The sequence below is a fragment of the Triturus cristatus genome, chromosome 2_1 (genome assembly GCF_964204655.1).
Source record: "Triturus cristatus chromosome 2_1, aTriCri1.1, whole genome shotgun sequence".
Lineage (NCBI taxonomy): Eukaryota > Metazoa > Chordata > Amphibia > Caudata > Salamandridae > Triturus > Triturus cristatus.
This window is the reverse complement of record NC_140581.1, coordinates 503,789,098-503,815,130: the sequence shown is the minus strand read 5'-3', so window position 1 is coordinate 503,815,130 and position 26,033 is coordinate 503,789,098. Positions and strand designations below refer to the sequence as shown.

The following is a 26,033-nucleotide window of genomic DNA, read 5'->3' as shown; positions in this document are numbered from 1 at the left end:
TCAGCGTCATTGCCGAGACTCAAACCCAGTTCCCCAGATAAGAGGTCAACCGCCATAGCCGGTCAACTCCTCTCCCTCATCTTGCACTGCAGCCTTGGCCTACCGACCCCGGTGCCATCGACTCTGGTTCGCCAGCCCACGACAGCGCTTCAGCAACGACGATGCACTGCTTGCACCATAACCTGCCAGCACCGCGATGAGCACCGTGTCACTTCGCATCGCGACCCTGGTCTCACCGACGCCATCTGACGCCGCCACTAAGCATCTGCTCACACCGCGACCTGAGGACGCTGCACGCCGTACCGCTGCACTTTGCACCGCAGCACCCGATGCCAGCGCTCCTGACTTCAACTGCAAGAAGTTTGGTCTGCAACGCGTGTGACTTCAAGAGCCCGACGACTCCTGCACCGACCTCCGGAACTGACGCCTGCGGACGCCGTGCTTTCAGAAGCTCAACGAGAGGTCGCCGACGCCCTACATTTCTAAAGGTATTGTTTGTGACACCGTACCTGGCCCGCGACGCTGTGGACAGCCAGAACTGTTTGGATTTGTTTGTTCACGACGCCGTGATAACCCCAGAAGGAGCTATCAACTTAAACGAACTGTTTTGCAAGGTTATCTTGATAACTGAAGATTTCTAAGTACTGTATTGTGGATTTTTATCGTTTTTGGTCTTGTCTTAAGTATATAAAAATATTGCATATTTTTCTAAGCTGGTGTGGTGTCCTTTTGTAGTGCTTACACTGTATTACTGTTGGTTATGTGCAAAAGCTTCACACACTGCCTTGAAAATAAGCCTGACTGCTCGTGCCAAGCTACCAAGGGTGTGAGCAGGGGTTATTTTAGGAGTGTAACTTTCTTATCCTGACTAGTAGGAAGGGTCCCTACTTGGACAAGGTGCAAACCATTTCCAACTAGAGGCCCCCATTTCTAACATTGGTTGTCAGCGGTGAGGATAGGACTTGTATTTGCACTTGACTTTCAGTGATTGGTGTGCACTACTACCATATCGCAGACCATTACGTGCCACATACTGGTTCTTTTTCTTTTTGGCCTATTTTTGATCTTGCCAGTTTTAACTTGCTACTTTATCATGCCTGAATCAAGAGCATCATCTGTTGCATCCCTGGAAGTTGACTTTGAGGAGGATAGGCTGGAATTCTACATTGTGAAAGAATTGAAAGTGATTTGCAAAAACCTAAAAGTCCAAGTCAAAAGCCTCACTAGGAAGGAGGAGCTACAAAAGACGCTGAGGGCCTGAGTAGCAGCCAGACCCGCCAGAGGGCAATTTCAGTGGAGAGGCGTAGGAGCCTACTCCTAGGGTAGATCTGCTTTTGGGAGGGGGGGAAACCCCCCAGGCCAGGCAGCAGTGGCCTATCCCCAGAGGAGCTGGAGGAGAGGCTGGAAGCAAGGAATAAGGGAAGAGAAAAGAATAGCCGTGGAGGAAAGGAATATGATCTTAAATCATGAGAGAAGCCTTAAGGAGCTGGAACTAAGGAGTAGGCCCAGCTCAGATGGTGGCAGCAACTCTTCAGTGCAGTCAGATAGAATTGTGCACCCAAGAATGTAGGCAAAGAGTATAAGAAGGGTGATGACATTCAGAGGTGGTTTCAAGGGTACGAGTCGTCCATTCACATGAATTGGATCCCTGAAAGGAATTGGGGACAGGGTTATGGCCTCTCTTTCCAGAGGTAGCAAGGGATACCGTGATAGCTTTGGGTAAGGAACAGAACCTCACCTATGCTGACATGAAGGACGCTCTCCTCACCAGGTATGGACTCACTCCTGAAAAGTACAGGGTTCCGTTTGGGTCCAGTAAAAAGTCTGATGCCAACACTTGGTTGGAATGTGTAGATTCGTTCTGCAGGTCACTGGATAGCTAGGTGAAGGGTAGTAATGTGACAGATTATTAGGGGCTCTACAATTTGATTGCATGGGACCACTTGTCTAGTCTATGTTTTGCAGACCTGTGCCAGCACTTGGTTGATATTAAGCTAACTGACCCCAAGTAGCCTGCTATGGAGGCGGACCGCTGGGTGAGTACCCGGGTCCACAAGGAAGCGTTTGGGGGAGACTTAGCCACAGTTGGGCAGGGTCCTCAGCAGAAAAGTGTGGGGAACAAGGGCAAAGCACAGGAGTTCTCTAAACGGCCCCAAACTAACACCCAGGGTAAAGGTTCCCATCCCCCAGGAGATAAGAAGCTAGGGGTCTCTTCAGGAAAGCCTGCTGAGACCAGCCCCCGCAAGTGTTTTTCTTGTGACCAGGTGGGTCACTTGAAGGGGACCCCAAGTGTCCCAAAAGGGCACAGCCACCCACTGGTGGGCAGACCAATGTGTTGGCTAGTGTAGTGCTTGGGGAAGAGGGGTGCCCATAGGAGGGTGGGGATCCAGCAGAAATTACCCTCGTCTCACTAGGGGACAGTGAGATGGTCCCAGGAAACCAGGTGCCCCCTAACAAAAAGAAATATAGCACCTGGGTGACCATCAATGGGAAAAGGGTAGAGGCTCTCGGAGATACTGGAGCCAGTGTAACCTCAGTCCGGTGTCACCTGGTCTCTGAAGAGCAAGTACTCCCCGGGGCATTCCACCAAGTAGTTGCTGTCGACAACTCGGAGTGCCAGTGTATGGTGGTGCAGGTTCCCTTTGAATGGGGGCATCCTCAGGTCCCTTGAGGGTTGTTGTGAGGCCTACCCTGCTAGGTAACGACCTGGAGCAGTCCTTATGGAAGGATGTTGAGCTCAGGTCTCACTTGGAGATGCTTGGGTTGCCAGAGGGGATATGCGTGTCTTCTTGGTCAATGGCGGCCAGAAAGGGCCATCAGAAGGACTTGGAGCCTGAAACAGTGGCCCAAGTCCCTGCCAAGAGAAAGGGCAAGGGGCGCCGGAAACCAGCCCCGGAAGTTCCCATGGACCGGGAGGAGGCGGACCTTGAGGTGGACGCCCTGGTGCCTACAGGGGAGCAGGTAGCTGAACTTGGGGACATCTCTGAGGTGGCCCATTGGCAGCAAGAAGGGGGTCCCACCAGGGAGGAATTCTGCAGGGACCATAAAGAGTGCCCTTCTCTGGAGGGTCTGCTGCAGCAGGCTGCAGACCAGGCAGCAGGTTCAGTCTGGATCACATTGGATCTACTGGGAGAATGGTCTCCTGTATAGTGAGCCTAAGGTCGCTGAGCCTGGGTCAGCCTGTGTGTTGGTGGTACCACAGCGCTACAGGACCTTCCTACTTGGTCTGGCTCATGACGTGCCTTTGGCAGAACATTTGGGGCAGGACAAGACCTTTGACAGGCTTGTCACCCACTTCTGGCCCCAAATGCGAAGGCAGTCAGTTGGACATTACAGGTCTTGCCAAACTTGCCAGGCAAGTGGTAAGAGTGGGAGGAGTGTCAAAGCTCCTCTCCAACCTTTTCCAGTTGATGTAACATCCTTTGAAAGGGTAGGGATGGACAGACATTGTGGGGCCACTGGATCCCAAGATAGCCATGGGCAACAGGTACATCCTGGTCTTGGTGGACCATGCCAAAAAGTACCCGGAGGCAATCCCTCCCAGGATAACGATGGCTCCAGTGGTGGGCAGAGTTTTAATGGGGATCTTTTCCCGCGTGGGGTTCCCCTTAGAGGGGGTTTCTGAAAGGGGGACCAATTTCATATCCTTGTAAATGACATCCCTGTGGAAGGAGTGTGGTGTAACCTAGAAGTTCACCACTCCTTACCACCCACAAGGTAACGGTCTGGTGGAGCGATTCAACCAGACCTTGAAGGGCATGATTAAGGGTCTAACAGAAACCATGAGGCGTAAGTGGGACGTCCTCTTGCCATGCCTTCTCTTGGTGTACATGGAGGTGCCACAGAAGTCTCTTGGGTTCAGTCCCTTTGAGCTTCTGTATGGTCACCCTGTGAGAGGACCTCTGAGTTTGGTGAAGGAAGGCTGGTAGGCAGCTCCCAGGAAAACTCCCCAGGATGTGTTTAGTTACATGCTGGCCTTCAGAAACCAAACTGCCCACTTCAGGAAGCTCGCTCAGGCGAACCTAGAAGCAAGCCAGGAAGAAATGAAGAAGTGGTTTGACCACAATGCCACTCTGGTTGAATTTCAGCCTGAGCAAAAAGTGTGGGCCATGGCCCCAGTGGAACCTTGTGCCTTGCAGGACAAGTGGACTGGGCCGTTTGAAGTGGTGGAGTGCAAAGGTGATGGCACCAACCTGGTGGATTTGCGGACTCCAAGGAACCCTTTGAGGGTCCTCCACGTGAAACACCTCAAGCCCCACTTCGAGAGGTCCGAAGTGAGCATGCTCTTGGTGACAGATAATGGGGTGGAAGAGGAGAGTTTACCTCACTTTGACCTCCTGTCTACCAAGGAGCACGCTGGGTCATTGGAAGGTGTGATCCTCTCCCCTACCCTGACCCCAGAGCAGCAGAGTGACTGTCACCAGTTGTCGGGACAGTTTGTCCCACTGTTCTCTCTGATCCCAGGTGTTACTCAGTGGTGTACCCATGATGTGGATACCAGTGACAAAAATTTACTTTTAAATGTAACCGAGAAATTGACTGGAGGATTTCAGTGCCACATACCTGGATGACATCACAGTGTTCAGTTCCAGGTGGGAAGAACACTTGCAGCACCTCGGTGAAGTGTTGAGGGCTCTGCAGAGGGCAGGCCTCACAATTTAAGGCAGCAAGTGCCATATCGGCAGGATTCTGTGGTGTACTTGGGACACCAGGTAGGAAGCGGCCAGGTGGCGCCCCTATAACCCAAGATTGACACCATTCTGGCTTGGGGGCCTACCAAGACCCAGACAGAGGTGAGAGCCTTTTTAGGTCTCACCGGGTACTACAGGAGGTTTGGTAAGGGGTATGGCACCATTGGTGCCCCCCTAACAGAGCTGACTTCCAGGAAGCAGGCCAAGAAGGTGATCTAGACTGAGTCCTGCCAGAAAGCTTTTGATGCCCTGAAGGCCGCCAGGTGCATGGCGCCCGTGCTCAAGGCGCCCGACTTATCCAAGGAATTCGTCATGCAGACCGACCCTTCAGAGCATGGTGTGGGAGCAGTGCTCTCACAACTGAACGAAGAGGGCCTAGACCTGCCTGCAGTCTTCCTTAGCAGAAGACTACTCCCAGGGAACTGAGGTGGAGTGCCATAGAAAGGGAAGCTTTTGCTGTGGTCTGGGCACTGAAGAAGCTTAGGCCCTACCTGTTTTGGACTCAGAAGAAGCTTAGGCCCTACCTGTTTTGGACTCACTTCCGGGTTCAGACAGACCACAGGCCCCTCAGATGGTTGATGCAAATGAGGGGTGAGAATCCAAAACTGCTGAGGTACAACATCTCCCTACAGGTAATGACTTTACAGTAGAACATCACCCTGGCACAGAACACGCCAACGCAGATGGTCTGTCCAGGTTCTTCCGCCTTAGTGAAGAGAACTCCCAGGAGGTTGGGTAGTTCTCCCTACTTTCAGCTGAAGGGGACATGTGTTAGACTTGGCATGTTTCCCCTGAGTTTTTGCTTTTTGACCCCCCCGGTTTTCACTATTTTTGCTGGCTTAGTGTCTCTGCACACTTTTCACACTGCTGATCAGTAGTAAAGTGCAAGTGCTCCTGTGGTAAAATGTGTTATGGATTGGTGTTTCCATGATTGGCCTTTTTTTATGTCTCGCCTATGCAGCACGCATGCGTTGCATAGGAGGACCTTTAGCCGTTGTTCAGCTGTTTTTCGAAGCACATACTCTTGCTTGTGCAGCATACACCTGGCAGGAGTGTGCAGCGGCGCGCCACAAGCACGAGTATGTGCTTCGGAAAACAGCTGACTGCGCATGCACACAGCACTCCCAGTCTCTCTCTCTCCCCCTCTCTCTCTCCCCCTCTCTCTCTCCCCCCCTCTCTCTCTCCCCCTCTCTCCCTCCCCCTCTCTCCCTCCCCCTCTCCCCTTCTCTCCCTCTCCCTCTCCCTCTCTCCTTTTGCACACCTGTTTTTTTTTCTACTCCCGGGCTCGCTTTATCTCTTTTGGTTCTTGGACATATGGATAATGCATACAATGCCCTCTTGCAAATCCTACTGACTTTACAATAGTTGCTGGTTGTCAAATTACCTGTAGTAACATGCTTCATCCCACAATTACTTTTTCACCCGATGCAGTATTCACTCTCACCCTTGGTAACATTCACCATCTCTCCTGCCCACCTGAGACATTCTTGTTACCTGTATTTTTGTGTCTGTTACGGTCTCGGGCTAAGTCCTGTGCCGGCTTGAAATAATCGGATAGGAAACGGATATAAATTCCTTTGTATCCTTTCAAGGCAGAGGCCAAGGGCAGTGAGCTTTCAGGGTAGGCTGGTGCCTCTGAACCAGCAGTGTTAACCCACTGAGCTATCTTAGTGAGGTGTGACTTGCAGTTACACACACATCCATTTGGCAGGTGCGTTTGCGCGCTGTGCGGGGGCCTGTAGGATGCACGCACGTGTCCAAGAGCTTTTTTTAGTCGAATTCGAACTTGCGATCTGCGTGTTGCATCCAGATGTATGTGCACTGCCGGTGCAGCCTTGTTGGTGCTTCAGCCTGCTGCCCGCAGGTTGCAAGCGCTCCTCTGCAGCTTTTACAGTAACCCCTTAAGCTGCCTCACGGGGAATGAAGCCTTTGATCTCCCTGTTGCGTTGCACACAGATTTTTTTCACCCTGAGCTGCTGTGCTTGGAGGGCGCCTGCAGCCCGTCGTTTGTAGCATCTCTATGGCCTATGCAGTAACCCCGTAAGCAGTCTCACAAGGAGTCCGCGAAGCCTCGGGCCGCATTTTGCACAGAGGTCTCTGTGCAGCAGGTACAATAAGCCCGTCAGATCTCTGGTGGGGAGTGTAGCCCATGGTCTGCACAGATCTACCAGCAGCTCCGGTAACCCTGTGTGTAAGCTGTCTCATGAGGAGTAGCGTGTGCGGTCACGTTACACATACACACTGATCTATGCAGCAGGAACAGTAACCCTGTAAGCTGTCTCGTGTGAATTGAAGTCTGAGACAGGCAGCCTGCATGCAGATCTCTGCAACAGGTACAGTAACCCTCTAAGCTGTCTCGTTGGAAGTGGGCTCCATGGTCAACGTGTTAAACACAGATCTCTGCAGAAAGTGCAACAACCCCGTAAGCTATCTCACGGGGTGTGGAGTTCATGCCCTGCATGTGAGACACACATCTCTGCATCAGGTACAGTAACCCTGTAAGCTATCTCATGGGATGTGGAGGTCATGACCTTCATGTTAGGCACAGATCTTTGCAGCAGGTACAGCAGCCACCTAAGCTGTCTCATTGGGTGTGGAGGTCATGACCTGCACGTCACGCACATATCTCTACAGCAGGTACAGTAAGCTGTCTCGCGGAGAGTAGAACCCGATGTTTGCATGTTCCTCGCACTCTGCAGGTACCGGGGTGGAGCTGGTCGCACATCTCTTCCGCGGATACAGTAATGCCCGGAGCTGCCAGACTTGGAGGGGGTGGGTGCAGACCGTGCCCACAGGGCACAGTAGCAGTGCCCACCTCTGCCGTATCCTCAGCTCTCCTTCCTGCCGTTGGAGCAGGTTCATCACCCAGAGTGGTTGGCAGAGCCCACCTTATTGCCCCCTCAGACTCCGGAAAGCCGCGCTTCCTCTTCTCACCTGTCCCACTCCCCCGCCCTCTCGGATGGAACAATGAGGGGTCTATCCTGGCCCGCCTCGGCCTACGGTCCTCGGTTATATCTGCTCGGCGCGCGAGCGCTGGACATGCAAGGATTTAACTGCTTCTACACCTGTAATGCCCCGTCCAGGCCCGTTTGTTTACTCTGTAAATAGTTTCTCTTTCTTTCGTGTAACACCCGTCTTCAGACATCACTTACACGAGTTAACAGTAATGTGAAGTTGCAGCCTGGATTGCGTGTCAGCCTTTTGTGTTTTACTAGTAGATAGCTCAGAGGGTTAAAGCTCTGACGACCGATCTACCTACGATATGCAGCCCCTTAGGACCTACTCAACCTTTCATGTTTCTGCGGTCGATAAAATGTGGAGTACGTTAATAGCATCTCAGTTTAAGTGGCATATGTAATGCGAATGATGTGTTTTCTTGGTATTGTTTTTACGCTTAAAGTGTAGACTGTGTTTCTGCATTTAGTTCACTATACACTACTATAACCCGTATCACACATTTCATTCTCATTATTCCAGTTGTCAGAGTTAGTGTTTGTGTGGATTAAATTTCTTCTTTAATCCTTGAGTGCTGTTGTGTATTATTTTATATGCATGGTGTTGTTTTTTAGCACACGGATTCCGTATGTCCGCATTTGCTTCCGTTTTGGGTCTTTCGTGTTTTTTTCAGAATTGGATTGAAGGCTTCTTGTTGTGATTGTTGAAATAAACAATTGATTGTGCGACTTCCTTGTGCATTGGTTCAGAGTCAGAGAGTTGGCGCTCCCTCAGGAGTGAGTTCTGTTATTTGCAGCGATTAAAGGAAATGGTAAACAAGCACTGGCATAGCCAATAGGTCTCGCCTTTCAGGCCTTATAAGTGTTTAGCCATGCAACAGTTGATGTTGTTGCACCAAGGATATTGTGGTGCATAATTAAATACTTGTAAGGTCCCAAAGGCGAGACCTATTGGCTATGCTAGTGCTCGTTGATTTATGTGTCAGTCCCTAGTAAAGTGCACTGAGTGTACCAGGGCCTGTAAATCAAATGCTGTTAGTGGGCTGTAGCACTGGATTGTGCCACCCACACGAACTGTAGCCTGTAAGTGTAACTCTGGCCTGCCATTGCAGAGCCTGTGTGCAGTCTGGTACTGCCATGTCGACTTGGCAAGTGTACCCACTTGCCAGGCCCTAACCTTCCATTTCCTTACATGTCAGTCACCCCTAAGGTAGGCCCAGGGTACCCCTGTGGGCAGGGTGCATTGTATGTGAAAAGTAGGATATGCTCTGGTGCGTGTGGCATGCCCTGATAGTGAATTACTGCCAATTTCGTTTTTCACTATTGCAAGGCTACCTGTTCCCATAAGACAGAATGGGGAGTTTGTTTACAACATCTCATAAACATAACTGGCCCTGGGAACTAGATAGTAAAATAAAGTTTAGTTTGCCTGAACTCAGAATCTAAATATGCATCTTTTAGTAAAGGTGATTTTCACATTCTTTTAGAAAGTAGGTATTTTCTTGCTCAGCCATCCAGTAGGCCTCTGCTGGGTTTGTGGATTGACTGTCTGGGTTTTGGATGACAGGGGCTGGGGAGCAGCAGTTGCTTCAGATAGTCTAGGTGGGTCAGGAAAGGGCTGCATTAAGAGTAGGGGGAGGAGATTTCCTTTCACCTGAATGGGCCTGGTCTGCGCTGACAATGCAGTCTCTACCTCCTGTCAGGAAGCTACACCAGAGAGGGCAGAACTGGCTCTGGCTGGGCACAGACACTCTGCCTGAGAGGACAAAGGATTTTGTGGATTAAATATTGGAGCCCAAACCCCTGAACTTTGGAACTCTTTTGGACTAAGAAGACTGCCAAGAAGAAGAGCTGGTGAAGCTGTGAGGAGGAACTGCCACTTTGCTGAGTGCTTTGCTGTGTTGGCCTGCAGTGGCTGCTTCTGTCTTGGGCAGTGAAAGGACCGGACTGAACTTTCTGCAATCTATTTCTGTGAGTTTCTACAATGGCTTGAGGTAGAGCTTGCCCCCTGTTCAAGAAGTCTCAGGAACAGCAAAGACTTCAAGTTCTTCTGCCCTCAGCACTGGGAACTGTGTTTTGTGCTGCAACAAAAGAAAAAGCAACCGAACGCCGTCCATGACGCTGCTGCCGACTCAGTGTCCTGAAGGCAACGCAGAGGGCACCGCCGCAACGCTGCACCCTGACCCTGGTCTCATGGACGACGCCTGCTGACGCTGCCACCGAGCCGCTTCTTGCACTGCGACCTGTGGGCACCGCACTAAGCGCCGCCTTGCTTTACGACCACGCCTTGGTATCCCCGACGCTGTCGCTCCACGCCCAAATCGACGCCGCTGCTTGCACCGTGGTTCGAGGGCACCGCTTGTAAGGTTACAAGATGCACCGTCCTTATCCCGCACCGCAGACTTGGCCTACCGATGCCAGCACCATCGACTCCAGTTCATCAGCCGACAACAGCGCTTCAGCACCGCGACGAGCACCACATCACTTCGCACTGCGACCCTGGTCTCACAGACGACGCCATCTGACGCCACCACCGAGCCGCTGCTCGCACCGCGACCTGAGGGTACCGCAGCACCTGACACCTGCCGACGCCAGCGCTTGTGACTTCAACCGCGAGGAATTCGATCTGCAACACGTGTGACTTCAAGGGCCCGACCAATCCTGCACCGACCTCTGGAACAGACGCCTGTGGATGCCGCGCTTTCGGAAGCTCAACGAGAGGTCGACGACGCCCTGCATTTCTAAAGGTACTATTTTGCGGGTCTTCCCGACACTGTAGCTGGCCTGCGACGCCGCTGTCAGCCAGAACTGTTTGGATTTGTTTGTTCACGATGCTGTGATAGCCCCAGAGGGAGCTATCAACTTCAAGGAACTGTTTTTCAAGGTTATTTTGATAACTGAAGATTTCTAAGTACTGTATTGTTGATTTTTTTATCGGTTTTGGTCTTGTTTTAAGTATATAAAAATATTGGATATTTTTCTAAACTGGTGTGGGGCATCCTTTTGTAGTGCTTACACTGTATTACGGTTGGTTATGTGCAAATGCTTTACACACTGCCTCTAAGCTACCAAGGGGGTGAGCAGGGTTTACTTTAGGAGTGTAACTCCCTTATCCCGACTAGAAGGAAGGGTCCCTACTTGGACATGGTGCAAACCATTGCCAACTAGAGAGCCCCATTTCTAACAGTCGGTCATCAGGGAAGGCTCTCAGGAGATCATTCGAAAAGCAGCAGAAAAGATTGGGAAGCCCAGTATATTTTTCTTTCATGTGTCATTCTTGCAGGAAGTGTGGGCGTGACAAGAAAGATGTCCCTAGCTAAGGTGAAGGACGGGCAGGGGCCTGTAACTTGACCCTGAAATTGGATGGGACTGGGGGTGATCAGGTAGGAGAAGGCCAGGGAACAGAAAACACTTCAAAGGAAAAGCAGCGAAGCATAAACTCTATCACAGTGGTACATTCCCTTATAATGCAACCACATTAACATATTAAGACTAAACACACATTATGTGCAATTGAGGGCCAGACCTCTGTCTGAGGATGGTGTAAGCTGTCTTTTTTTTACTAATGTATAGTAAATAAATCAACATACATACACCCTAAATGCAAGTGTGCTGATTGTAATATGTTATTTAGGCCCATTGTAGGCTTTGGCTAGCATATGTCTTTCCACTCCACCCACACTCACTGGTGAAGATGACACACAGCATATTGCTCTTGGGGAATTTGTGCATAATCGCATCTGAATGGGTATCTGGATGACATATGATATATGCGCTGCCTAACTACATTGCAGTTTGGTTCACCATGAATATATAGAGAAAACTATTTAGAGAAAAAACATACATACTGCTTAGGTATTTACAATGTATTTTAAATGTGATATACAGTGCCCTATAAACTGCAGAACTCGCTGACAATCATTCCCCCTTTTTCGTTTTATAGTTTCTGCGAAGCCTGTCAGGGAGAATTAAAGGATCAGAATGTAAGTATTTTCCTTAAATGTATTTTGACATGGCAACTATTCAGTGATATATGTATGAATAACAAAATAGAACAAAATTAAATAACTTACTGCTGATTACTTTCAGTACCTAAAGTTATCAAATAAAATCAAACCGCAATTCCGAGCACTCCAAATTATTAATACAACAGTGTGTACACGCGAGGAAGACGCGAGGAGCACCGTATCTACTCTGATCGATGATAACTGTATTATCAGGCATTACTGGATCTTTGCATTAACTTGCCTCATGGATCTTATATTTATCGGGTGGAAGAATTGCTATATACCACCCGTACAGCCCTGAAGAAGTCGAGGTGTACGACCAATCTACGAAACACGTGTTGGCTGACTGGCTATTTGTTTTCTAAGTGGCTTTGAAACTACCCAACATTGTTAAATAATTGATCTCGATTGCCTTCCTTCTGAAAACTTTTGTAAAGGACACCTACACAAAGTGATGGGAAGATTTGGATCAATTTCCTTGTGCCTGAAAGTGGATTAAAGTGGACTATCAACTATATACTGTTGTATCAATAATTTGGAGTGCTCAGAATTGCAGTTTGTCTTTGTTTGCTCTTCAATTTGGAGAGCAGAGTGGGATTGTGATGGTAACCAATCCCTTCCTAGGAGCACCACATATATATTTTTTGTGCAAGTGATTTACTTCCCCCAAACAAGAGTGCAGTACGCCCCTCTTTTTTCGCAAATCAGTTACCTGGTTACCATGTCGGTGTATTATTATTATCAAATAAAATGTACTTTTAAATGTAACCGAGAAATTGACTATCATTAACTACAATTATTGAGATTTTGCAATAACATTTTGGTGATATTGGATGACTCTTTGGTCATCGGTAATGAATGCAGAAAAGTTGTTACTATGAGTATCTTAGTTTACTTGTTACCTTTGCCATTTGAGTTTTCTAAATGCTACTTGGCTAATTTGTATATTAATCAATTGAAATCAAGAAAAGTAAAAAAAAAAAAAAAGTATATGATTATAAAGAAGTAACACCTGCCATTCAAGAAGCCAGTAAAGAAATTCTTTAATTTGTTAATGTTGTTTTATCACTAGGCTTCCTGGTTGGATTGAAGCTAAAACACCTAATCCATTTATGTTATGATGGATACTTTTAACCACAGATTCCTTTCCTTAGCAATTACTCCAGGCGCCAGACTGAATCTGGAGATTTTTTCCATAGAAGTGCCCCTTGTGACATAATGCGGCTCCGCATTGGCTCCATACCACCCCAGAAGTGAAGGAGCAGAGCCGCATATAGGCCCCACCCCAGGCGCTGAAGTCAGTTCCTTTCTTTCTGCACCTTCCTGTGCGGGTCGAGCTCCACCCTTCTAATTTTGGGTTTTCCAACGGCTTCCAAACCTTTTCAGCGTGCTAAGTTTCAATGTTCCAAATAAAAACAACAGGTTTCAAGGCATGCTACAACTGCAGAAAGCAGATATCGGTCACAGACCAGCACAATTGTGCCTTTGGTGCCTGGGTTCAAGGCATGACTCTGAAGTGATCTAACATGTGCTCCCTCGTGTACCAGATGTCAATCTGAGACCAAGAGGTGTAGTTATGTCTCCAAACATAAGATGATGTGTCCTTTGCATAGATCCTGCTCCAAGTCAACAGTCTATACTCTTCATGGGGCCGCTCCTGTGGCTGTTGCATTTCTGCTTGAAATCCTCATGTAAGTCCAAGTTAAAGCCCAAACATAAGGATAAGAAATTGAAGCAGGACTCAACCTCATCACGCAACTCTGACTCCAAAGAGAACATGTAAATCACAAGCCATCAAGGTCACTGGCCATGTAACCAATTCCTCCGTTGATCCCAAATTGCCCAGAGTTTCACGGGTTGTCGTCAGCCCCACAGCATAGCCATGCTTTCAAAGAGGCCAGTCTGCAAATAGTCAGTGCACTTATGGCTTACTCTGGTATGCCTTTAGGCCCCATAAAATCACAGCGGGCACCAGTATTGTTACAGCCAGCAGGTTCTTTACCCGGCACTGTCTCCCTCCTTGGGCCCTTACCGACTCTGGTACAGACTTCCACTCTATCCCCACAATCCATGCTAGTTTCTGCAACCCCATCCACTGTAGATCTCGAGACCTGCTCCAGTATCACTGGCACCAGAGAATGATCTATTGCTGATACCCATGTCTGATACCGAACCAACCTCGACCTGATCTCGACCGACATCGTGCTATACGATTACAAAGGTGCAACTAGTTGCCATGCACCCCAACTCTAATAATGTGTCTCTACCATGTCATAGCTATCAAAAAGGCTCCATTATCATTTTAGCTCTAATAATTTACCAGAGCATGGTACACCACATGATATTGATGATGGTTTGGGGGATGGCGTACAGCCCAGTCATTATACTGATGATGCCTTATTCTTGACTTGCGGAACACTAATGGGCTTGCTACCTCTCCTTAGACACATAGGACACCAACTAGAAAGTGGCTCATATGCAGTTGTGCTTTGGAGTGCAGACAATAATCAAACAACATCAAGAATTCTGATGTCGCCATGAGGTAGTCCATGACTGACTACTTCCGGGTGACAGCAGAACTCTTGATGATGTTTGATTTCCCAGGAAACGAGCCAAAGTCCCACCCGATTCCTTCCCAGAGGCTTTTGTTCATAGTGGCATATCTGGACACAATGGAGTTCATTACTTTTCCTCCAGAGCTGCGATTCCAAGACATATAGCTATGATCTCAATGTATTGGGCACGATCCTGGATCATGGTGAGGGTGGCTCTCAGACTTCTTGGCCTCAGACTCATGCATCCTTCTCGTCCACTATGTCAAGTGTCACGTGCATTCTCTGCTGTGGAACCTGAAGGTCTAGTTAGCCCAGCTTCATGGCAGTCTTTCTGAGATCATCCAGGTCTTGGAGGAGACCACTTGAGATCTTCAGTAGTGTCAGATGGACCACAGTTTGTCCGGCTGCACACCCCTCTCCTTTCCCGGAGTTGACCAGATGACTTCTGGTTTGGTAAGGGAAGGGTTTGGTCACATGGGGTAGGTGGAGATTGGAGTACTCTGGTTTCCAGTGGGGGCCAGGCGCTCATTAACGTGCTGGCGCTACAGGCCATTTGTTTTGGCCCTGAAGACCTCCCTGCTATCTATAAAGAGATGGATGGTTTAGGTTCTAATGGCAAACACCACTGCCATGTAGAACTACAACAAAGGGCAGAGTGGGGTCCTGTCCCAGGAGTGAGTGAGTATCTGGAGGTGGCTGGAACACCAATGTATCGTTTTGGCTACCAATCATCTGGCTGGGTCCCTGAATGCCACAGTGGACAAACTAAGCAGATGTCATCTGGCAGGTGATGAGTGGTGCTTGCTTCCTGAGGTGGCACAGGGAGTCTTCCGCCAGCTGGGGGAACCCTGGCTAGATCGGTTTGCCACCATCGACAATGTGCAGTGTTTCGACAATGTGCAGTGTTATCAATTTGCATGCTGGAGTTTACACAAGAACACTTGCTAGGAGATTCATTCCAGTTGGAATCGAACAAGGGACTCCTATATGCCTTCCCACCACTATCTCTTCTGCTTAGAGTTCTGAAGAGGATCAGGAATGACCGGGCCTAGGCTAGAGTGGTCCATGTGGGGTATAAGTTTCTGTACTCTAAAAGACTGCCACATAGCGAGGACCTCCTGTCTCGGCAACAGAGAAAACGAGGTTGAAGTAATGTGATGGCGGAATAGTCAGGGTGATGTAGAAAGCTGAGAAGAAGTGCCCGGGTCCACCTCAACAGAGTGGAAAATCATAGGAGTATTGGACAGGTTGTTATTCACTGTCTATGAGGGCGGAGGGGAGACAGTCTCCCCTGGAACCAATCCAGGGCCGCCGGCAGCCACCTCCGTCTCAACACGGGACTTCTGAGAGCGGCTCCCCCGCAGTGCCTTAGACCACCCCAGTGGGCCATCAGAGCGGATCAGTTTAGAGGGTGGCTGCTGCAGCAGCAGCCACCACCGTTCTATTGCCCGTTACCAGGCCTGATCAGGAGTGTCAAGGAAGAGAATACTGGATTGAAAAATAACTTTGAGGCGGGCTGGGAAAAGAAGCATGTAGCGCAAATTGAGTGCACAGAGCTTTTGTTTCACTTTACCAAATGAGCGTAGAGGCTGCTGCACCGCCTTAGTGTAGTCAGGGAAAAATAAGCACTTTAGAGTTGGAGAACTGCAAATCCATCCGAGAGGGCCTTCTGCAATATCACTTCCCGATCCTTAAAGTTAAGAAGACACAGGATCACAGGCCGAGGGGGAGCTCCAAGCGGGGGCTTCAGCGCCAGAGAGCAGTGTGCTCTCTCTATAGCAAAGAAGGCAGACAGCTTGTTAACAGGAACCCATGTTTTAAACCAGTCCTCCAGTACCCCGGTGAGGCCCTGCTGCCCCAGGGACTCCAAGAGACCAGTGAGTCGGCGATTGATGCGCCGTGATCTGTTTTCGAAGTCTTCTGCTCTATTCATAAGCATTGACACCTAGGCAGACAATTTAGACATCTGGCTCCTAAAGGAGGTGCTCCCATCCTCCGCGGCAAGCACCAGTGTTTCAAGCTCAGCAGTGAGAGATGCACACGAAGGCCATCAACCTTAGATTTAACCGCGTCCCTGAAATCCTGTATGGCCTTGAGAATTACCTCCAGGTCCATCGTCTCCTGTTTTGACGGAGCAGGCGCCCGGGCCGTCTGCATCCTCCAATGGATCCATCAGTGGGACCGTATATTGGTCCATCCTAGTCTGGACCGGGGTCAGCGGTGTAATTTTCCCATGACCCATCCTCCCAATGGTCCATCCAGAGGGAAAAAAGCCGGTCCCACCCCGGGGCCTCTGGCACAGCCCGGGGGGGGGGGCATCCCCCACCAACCCACCAGTCGAGTGAACCCTCTAGGGGCAGAGGGACAGAGCCAGGGCAGGCGTGTCTGCGAGGCAGAAGCACAGATGTCTAATGGAATGGGCCCCACCCTGTTCACTGAGGTGGATCTGTCTGGTGGCGCACCACACTGCCTAGCGGCACTAGGCGATGGAGGGCCCCGGATCGCAGCACCAAAGTTCATCCCTTTGGGGCAATAAGGCGCTGCGCAAGCAGTGGTCTGACTAGCACTGCTTGTAACCCCATCCGTGGCGGTGGGGGGGCCCGGTAAAACCTGGCCTCAATGGACTCACCACCATGGTCCCAGATCGGGTAAGTGTTCCACACTCCCTCTGGCTCCCAAGAGCATCTTGTGTGGGCCTCACTGTGGCAGCAGGCATCTCCCTGCACCATCCAGATTTGTAGGCGGCACACAGGCCCAGGCTCCCTGCCGCAGCCCCCAGGTTCAGACTGGTAGGGCGCTATTCCCTCCACTGGTGTGACTCTGCCTGTGTCCCGTCATCGCAGCCATGTCTCCTCTGCATCTCTGCTGCATTATCAGAGGTAGGCCGCAGCAGGCGCACTGCCACAGGCCCAAAAGTTGAAGTAGGCTGACCGCTGCATTGGGTCCCGAATGAGGCAACGGGGTGCCATCAAGCAACTGATACGGGGAAGGGGGGTCCCAGAGGGTTTGCCCACTTGCCCTCGATCCTGCACTCCGGGTGCGGGGCAGCCACGTGTAGAGGATAGTGCCCCCTCCTCCGTTCTCCCCTCCCCCAGTCCGGCAGGGTAAGAGGGATTATGTTACCAGCGGGCTGCGCAGCACAGTGTCCACCCTACCTGTATGGGGGGTTCCAGGCCCCAACTCGCCACCTCCCCGGTCTACCACAGAAGCGGTCCCGCTGCTCCGTAATCACCTCTGCGGTCCTGGGCCACCGTCTGGTACAGTACGGGCGCCCTTGTGGGTCCAGGATTCTCGCCGACAGGTCGGGGTCCACTCACTGTCTCTGCTTCGATCCGGTGACGTCCATTGGGTGTGCGCCTTGAGCCTGGTACCACCTCACCAATCGTAGGGCCCCTATCTCTCCTTGGCGGTCGCCATCTTAAGCCCAGGCTGCTGCCCAGGTGAACTCTGCTACGCGACACAGTCACTGCACAAACGTCCTCTGGGTATCGCCCCCTGTGCCCAGAGGCTAGCCAGCTGTGCCGTATCAAGTACTGTCAGGCAGGATGCAGGTAGATGGTTGTCGGGTGACAGGAGCCTTATCAAAGGGCGACCGCCATATTGACCTCCCTGGCCATGCCCAGTGTTTTCTCCCTTTTCAATTATTGAATAATTGGTTTTCGTGCATTTAAGTTTTCTAACATTTTTTAACCTGAACATCCTTGGAATCCTTTGCTGTTGCAGCCTTTAATCTTGGTCTTCTTGGGTAGTTCCTTTTTAGGAGACCACCACAATGCGGTTTGGTATTAGGTTTGTACCCCGAGAATGAGCAACAATTGCTTTACAATCCCCAGGAATTTGAAGTCATTGCCCAGCAAATAGTTTGCACGTGTCATTCATGTCCAGAATTAAGAAAAAATAGCATCACTTGACTACTTCCATTTGACAACTAAGAATCTTTTGAGGTCGATGAATGATCTCTCTGCCAAAGACCTGCTATGAGAAAATTAATTCTGGAGAAACCAAAGGGTGAGATTAATTCTATTGACTATTTTAGGTTTACCCTACACACCTCAACAAGAACAGACCCATTGCTGCCGGTCCTGCATCATATTCCATAATGGTTATAAAGAAAGTTTTTGTTTGTATGTGTGGAGGGGATAGCTATGTGATCTTCTGTTGGACTTTCACTTCTAATATGGCCTGGCTTATGGCATTTTTTAACGTCATCGCCCTGAGAAGAGGATGAGAGGGTGACCTTATTCATCGTGACCCACTGTGCTTTGGCTTCTGTCCTGGCTCAAAATACTGAGAACTGCGAATTCTTTCACACCATTGGTTATGTTGGGGGTGAGGGGCTAGTCCCACGTCCCACTTGTGCTTAGAGTGGTGACCCCGTTGCCACTTCAATGAGACGATTTTCTTTTTTTTCTTTTTTTATTCTGTTTATGGACATTTTCATGAATACAGCTTAATAAACAAGCATATTGTGTATATTTCCTGTTTTCACTCGGGCTCCAGGGATTCATATTAGGATCTTGTGTAAGAGGCTATATGTCGTGCATACAATGTCTATCCCACCCCAGAGCTTGAAGGCCTCATTATGCCAACAGACATTGGTGTGCACGGGGGAGCAGAGAGAAAGGTGACCGGCCTACGTTTATTGTGCCAGGAGTCCCCCCCCAAATAATAATTTGTTTAAAATAGGAGCGAGGGTGCTCATTTCTGATTGAGGCAATCGGCCGATTATAAAAGTTAATCTTAAGGATCTGTAATGTTGTGCCTGTGACGCAACAGGCGTGCCGCGTAAAGGTCATGTGACCTATGCATAATAAAAGGGGTCGCGCGCGTACGTACGCCACTAGGGCTACGACGGCGAGACCACCATACCACCACAACTGGCTCCCGTGCATTATTCAGGCCCGAGGCCATAGTCATCCCCATCGGCCTACCTGGCGCTGGCTGCCCCATCGTGCCGGCCCTGGAAACACCACAATTGGCGACGACGGTGGGCGTGCCCTCGCCGACGTGCTGCGCATCGGAGTTGCGGCCGCGAGCGTTTCCATCGGCTCGCGGCGCTCGTGCCCCGGTGTGTGGCGCCGGTAATCCTGACACTAGTGTGCCCAGCGGAGCGCCGATCATCAACACAGAAGTGGCGCTCCTCAGCCACTGCCCTGCGAGGTGAGGAGATGTGGCGCTGCCCCTCCCCCGACTCAGCGCGGGTGACGCACAGAGTGTCAGTCTGCCAGCCACGTGGTGCAGGCCTTGCCTGCACGTGTGTACTCCGGCCACTGCTCCTGAATAAACGTTGGATGGCCCCTGCCTCCTGTCTCTACCCAGCCCAGGATACTGATAAACAGTGGGAGCTGCCCCCAGAGCACAGTGTGAGTACTGGCACACCCCTAGCTGCGATAGAGGGACGTGAAGTGAGGCCCACAATACACTGAGCCAGGGTGATACAACACTGACGAGGGGCCCACTGTGAGGAGGAGGGACGGTCTCCACACACATCAGAAATTTACTGCCCCGGTCGGATAGTGTCGAGTGGTGAGAACCCCTGTGAGGGGAAAGACCCACACGCAGTGAACACCATCCACGTCCCAAAGAAGCACAGCAGCCAGGAGGGACACGGACACGAGTCAAGGCAGTGAATATGGCCACAATACCACCCATAGAGCCTTTTATAGTGGAGGGAGCGCCCTCATCGCTAGCGCCTAAATGGAAAGATTGGGTGGACCGCCTACTCATCTTCTTTGAGGCCACCAAGGTCCACAAGGACCAGAAAAGAGCGATGCTGCTACATTTGGGAGGCAAGGACATTCACAACATTGCCAAAACACTGGTAGAGGCCACACCCAAGAACCACCACACACTGATAGACACTCTCAATGAACATTTCGAACCGATGGCCAATCAAGACTACGAGAGGTTCATATTTTAGGCAAGCGCGCCAGCTCCCCGAGGAGTCATTAGACACATATCATGCCTGACTTAAAAACCTGCCGTCCACGTGTGGGTTCCGCGACAAAATAGAAGAGATTCGTGGGCAGATAATCCAAGGCTGTGCATCGGCAAAGCTCCGCGAACGCATACTAGAAGAGTCTGGAAAGTCCCTCGCGGACATACTAACCCTGGGACGGACCAAAGAACTGTCAAAAGCGCGAGCGGCGCACATGGAGGCAGCCCTCCAATCACCGGTAAAAACCGAGCCAGTGAACGCCGTAACGACCAAACCCTCAACGAGATGGGGCAAGAAAGGACCGGGAACCTCCACCTCGGGACAATCCAAGTCATGCGGATACTGCGGAGGATCACCACATCCGGCGGCCGAGTGCCCCCGAAAGGCAAGAGATGCTCAGGGTGCGGACGGTTTAATCACTTCGAGAAGGTGTGCAGGTCCAAGAGGTACCGCAAGCCCTGCCAAGTGGCGAACGCCCTGACGGAAGAAGAAAGAGAGCCCAGCGACGTGGACGATGATGAGGAGGAAGAGAGGGTAGTGCACAAAGTCCACATGATTGGCACTACAACCCGAAAAGCGAAGCGTCTACCCCATTGCAGCATACGAGTGGGATCCCAGGAGGTCACGGCAGTTGTTGATACAGGTGCCACCATCAACATCATGGCGTCCGTTCTCCACAGCACCATGAATCCAAGGCCAGTCCTTCACCCCTCGGCCATAACCGTATTTGCATATGGTCAAGATTCTCCTCTGAAAATACGAGGCTGCTTCCGAACGTCTGTCTCCCATGGTGACCATTCCATCACCACTGTCTATGTCACCGAAGACGGCCAAGGGATGCTTTTGGGGTGCCGGGCGGCCGAGGACTTGGGAGTAGTGACATTTGCTTTCGGGGTGCACCAGGAATCTATTCAGCACCTTCTCACTGAATTTGCGGAGGTATTCCAGGGGATTGGAAGATTCAAAGGAAAAGAGATACACCTGCACATTGACCCCACCATCCAACCTGTGGCCTTACGGCATCGGCGAATAGCATTCCATCTGCGCCCCCTGGTCGAGGAGGAGCTCAAGAAATTGGAGGCCGCTGGGATAATCGAGAAAGTATCCGGTCCCACCCCGTGGGTGTCCCCGATCATTGTCACTCGGAAACCCAAACAGCCGGGCGCGGTGAGGATCTGTGTCAACATGCGGCTGCCCAACGTCGCGATCAAGCGGAAGCGCCATATCACCCTCACGATAGACGACCTAATTGGGGAGATGGCCGGAGCCTGTTCGTTCTCTAAGCTAGATCTGAGGTCCGGATACCACCAGCTGGTGCTAGACAAGGCGTCCCGCAACATCACTACCTTCTCAACACATGTGGGACTCCGGAGGTACACACGGTTGAGTTTTGGGGTTTCCAGCGCGGCTGAAGTTTTCTAGAACATCATACAGGAACTGATTGCGGACATACCCGGCGTTATCAATGTCAGTGACGACATTATGATACATGCCAAAACCAACCCAGAACATAATGAATGCCTCGTTCAAGTACTTCGCTGAAAATCAAGGACGCTCTCTCGGAAGCCACCACGCTTGCCTTTTTCGACCCCAGAAAACTGACACTAGTTGCAGTGGATGCTGGCCCCGTAGGATTAGGGGCCGTGCTGTTGCAGAGACGGAACCCGAACGAGGATTGGGCCCCGGTGGCGTTTGCCAGCCGCTCTCTCACCGAAACAGAGCAAAGATACTCCCAAATCGAAAAAGAAGCCATTGCAATTCATTGGGGGTGCCGCCATTTCCACCTGTATGTCTACGGAAAACCCTTTGTGGTAGCAACAGACCATAAGCCGCTGGTAGCTCTCTTCTCGGGAACCTCGACCAAGCCACCGCCATGGATCGAGAAGTGGATGCTCCAGCTCCAGAACTATAATTGCAAAGTAGAGTACCAACCTGGCTCTCGGAACCCGGCCGACATCCCCGGGCAGCCACTTTTCAGGAGATGGAAGATGCGGCTGACACGGAAGAGTACGTCCGGTGTGTCACCGCTCGCTCCTGCCCCCTACTGCTTTCCATGGAGAACCTCCGTGAGGCAACGAGACAAGACAAATGTCTACAACTAGCCAAGGCAGCCCTGCAGAGTGGCAACTGGCACAAGGCAAAGGAGGAATGGAGAGTCCAGACGGCCAGTGCGCAACGAATCATGGACAGTATCTATCATGTCGGAGACAAGCTCACTGAAGATGACACGGGATGCTTGCTCAGAGGACACCGCCTGGTAATCCCGACGTCACAAACTCAACGAGTCGTTGATCTTGCACACATTGGGCATCAAGGCATGGTCAAAACAAAATCACGACTTTGAACCAAGGTTTGGTTCCCGCTGATGGACGACCTCGTAGAGTCCACTGTCCGGGCCTGTGAGGCCGGCCTGGTGACCGGGGAAGCACCCCGACCTGCCCCCATCATTGTGGAACCCAGACCGAGAGCCCCGTGCTCACGAGTCAGCCTAGACTTCGGTAGCCTTCCTGACGGTCGCCACACCCTTGTGGTGATTGATGATCACTCTAAGTACCCCGAAGTGGAAATAATACAGGTGCCCAGCGCTGCCGAGGTCATACCAAAACTCGAAAATCATGGCCACCCACGGACTCACACGAGCTGAGGATGGACAATGGATCGCCCTTCCAAAGTCAAGAATTTGCCTCCTATTTGCAGTCGCTAGGTATTCACCATCGAAGAATCACACCCCGGTGGCCCCAGGCGAATGGGGAAGTGGAGAGATTCATGCAGTCCCTTAATAAAGTAATCCGGATTGCGCATAACCAGGCCCAATCCCTAGAGCTAGCCATATTTACATTTCTAAGGAGCTACCGCCAAACGCCACACACCACTACTGGCATAGCCCCGGCCCACCTTCTAATGGGGCGAGTGATCTTCGATTCCCCACCACCATGAGTGGCAGTCGGAAACCCCGAAGGACAGCCTGATTGATGCCCGGTGCCGAAGAGCACATGCTCACGTCAGACTCCGGCGAAGGGCCACCGTGCCCCATATTCAGAGAGGAGATGCAGTGTTGCTCAAAAATCGAGTCACCAGTGGCAAATTCCGTCTGACGTATGAGAAAGAACCCTGGACGGTGGTATCGGTCAGGGGAACCCGCATCATTGCCACCAGAGGGAGAGAAAGAATAGCACGAAATGTGTCACACTTCAAAAAGCTGCTGCCACGGCGGTGGACAACAGCGGTCACTCTCCAGGAATCCTGGCCAGCGAAAGCTCAATGGACGTTGGAGGCCGGGACTCTCATAGCCGGGGTATGTCACAACATAATCTGCGGGGTAACCCTGAACCCTCCTGCCGTCTGAAAGACTACCTCACGTAAGATTGTTTAATTTTATTATGGCCGAACATTTCTCTGATGGGCCGTATGGCCGATCTGAGAGTCAACCCCGAAAGTTATTTGCTATTGTTGTTTTTGATGTTTGTTGGGGAGGAATGTAATGTTGCGCCTGTGACGCAACAGGCATGCCGCGTAAAGGTCATGTGACCTATGCATAATAAAAGGGGTCGCGCGCGTACGTATGCCACTAGGGCTACGACGGCGAGACCACCATACCACCACAACTGGCTCCCGTGCATTATTCAGGCCCAAGGCCCTAGTCATCCCCATCGGCCTACCTGGCGCCGGCTGCCCCATCGCGTCGGCCCTGGAAACACCACAAGGATCGATGTATTGTATTTTGCCAAACAATGCATGGTGCCTGTAAGTGCAGTGGTGCATCGTATAGTAATGTTTCCGTGACGATAAATTAATGTAGCCTTTCTCTCTCCCCCCTCTAGGTCTATGTGTGCCCCACATGCCAGCACGTCTTCTGCATAGAATGTGATCTTTTTGTTCACGAGTCCCTGCATTGCTGCCCTGGCTGCATCCACAAGAACCCTGCCCCTGCGGGTATGTGAGGAGACCCCGCAGGCCCGACATGTCGCGCAGCAGGAACATGTGAAGCCTCAAACCAGGCGGGTCTCGAGAAGGGACTGCGCACCAGGCAACGGAAACCTTGCGGGCATCTTTAGGGAAACTACTTCCGTGATTGGAGCCTTCTGTCTTTGGGGGAAAAAAAACTTGTTGCATCACCCTTGAACCTGTGGTGTGAGCACAACTGCCAGATACCGACTTCCATTCTGTAATAATCCGTAAGCCTAGGGGCATTCAAAAGTTTTCTTTCATAATTCTCATAGCATGCACACCTTTAAAGTAACGTAATGTAGGTTATTTGTGTATATGCATTGTTTTCCCTTTTTGTTGAAAACACTCTGCTCACATTTCGACAGACGTCGCATTCTATGTAGAATTGCTTCTCGTGTGGGGTTGTGAACTTGTGTGAAGCTGTGAATGCAGCCAGCTGTTTAATGAGTAACCCTGGGCGGACAACTACACTACGCTTGCGTAGTTTGTGCTACTTCGCGCTACGCGAATTGCACGTAGCATAGTGCAAAAACGCGTAGCGTAGGTGGCATTTTTTGCTCGCTCGCGGTCCTCAACGTCAAGTTGGCGACCGCGAGCGAGCAAAATAACATCCCGGCGAGACTTTTTCCTTGTTCACGATCGGCAACATCAAGTTGCCAATCGCGAGCGTGGAAAATTAACCTCCCAGCGAGATTCTCAACGTGGGGAGGTCAGGTTTCTCATTGCGGGTAGTCGCGTATGCTCACGATGAGAAACTACCAGTCCACGTTGAGAAAGCTGCAGCTTGAGTAAAAATCTACTCGAGCGGCAGAAAACGACAGCTCGCACTGTGCAAGATGCCGTTTTCAATGATTGCACAGTGCGGACAAGCATCCGGCACTGTGCAATCATCGCGAACAGCACACTACGCAGTTCACGTATTCCTACGCGTATCTCGCGTAGTGCGAAGTGCACTTTGCGTAGCTACGCGTAGCGCTACTACACGAACTACGCCCAGGGTTAGTAATGAGCGCCTAGAAACAGTAGGATCTGTGAAGTGTGCTGCCCAGGCCTGCTTTACGTCTGCCCACCCCATATGAAAAAGAGCTACGAGCAATTAGGTTAGAAACAATGCAGCAAGTTTCTTAGAACCCTCGAGGCCCAATGAAAGTGTGGCATTTTCAAAGTCTAGATTTGCCACTAAACGTTTGTACTAATTCGCTGATGATCAGCCCTAATTTATTTTAAAGGAATCCCATGTAGAATAAGATCGAAGACAAACATTTACGTTCATACAAAGACTTGATGGAATGCTCCCAGTTCCAAAACTTTGTCACCAGTGTATCTAGCAAAATATGTCCACTTTACAATTTATTAACAATCATGTTTTGAGTCTTATTTCTATACAAATAGTTTTTGAATATATATTTTTTTTATATGTTGATAACGTGGTCTAAAATACCGTAGGACTATTTGCGAGAGCAATTATATGTATTCATTGAGAATACCTGTTGTACTTAAGGGGCATTCGACCTGCTATTTTGTCTTACACATTGATAAATGTTTTGTAATAAAATTTGTATTCAAATGTAAAGCCTACTGCCATATGGTAGGGCTTCTTGTATCTAATGCGTCAAATGTCGACTCTTTTGCTGCATTTTAATGTACATATTCTCGCTTTTAAAGGTTATCGGATGGGGCAGGCAGACTTACTCCAAACCCCTAATACATATTGAAGGAAAAAAATACCAAATCGCCAGAGTCGGGAAGAATACTCAACTTTCTGCAAATAAAATGCCAAATAAGGGCACGTTGTGTGGGATAAAGGAACACCTCAGTCTTGTACTGATTCCTGTGTTTGGACAGTGTGTGCATGCTGAGTTTATCTCGGATGTCCACCTGCTTCTGAAATGGTGTGGGACCGGACCCCGAGAAGCCTGTTCTAATCTTTAATATGGTGA

At 50.4% G+C, this 26,033-nt stretch overlaps 1 protein-coding gene across 2 annotated transcripts in view; it reads left to right on the top strand.

Annotated features, from left to right (window-relative positions):
* GTF2H2C (GTF2H2 family member C) overlaps nt 1-25,696 on the top strand; it is a 349,036-nt gene extending 323,340 nt beyond the window's left edge. For both annotated transcript variants that reach the window (XM_085632380.1, XM_085632381.1), the window contains 2 exons: nt 11,589-11,628; nt 23,967-25,696. In XM_085632380.1, the coding sequence (XP_085488506.1) occupies nt 11,589-11,628; nt 23,967-24,086 (160 nt within the window). In that variant the 3' untranslated portion in view covers nt 24,087-25,696. The remainder of the gene's footprint in view (nt 1-11,588; nt 11,629-23,966) is intronic.
* The last annotated feature ends 337 nt before the right edge of the window (nt 25,697-26,033 follow it).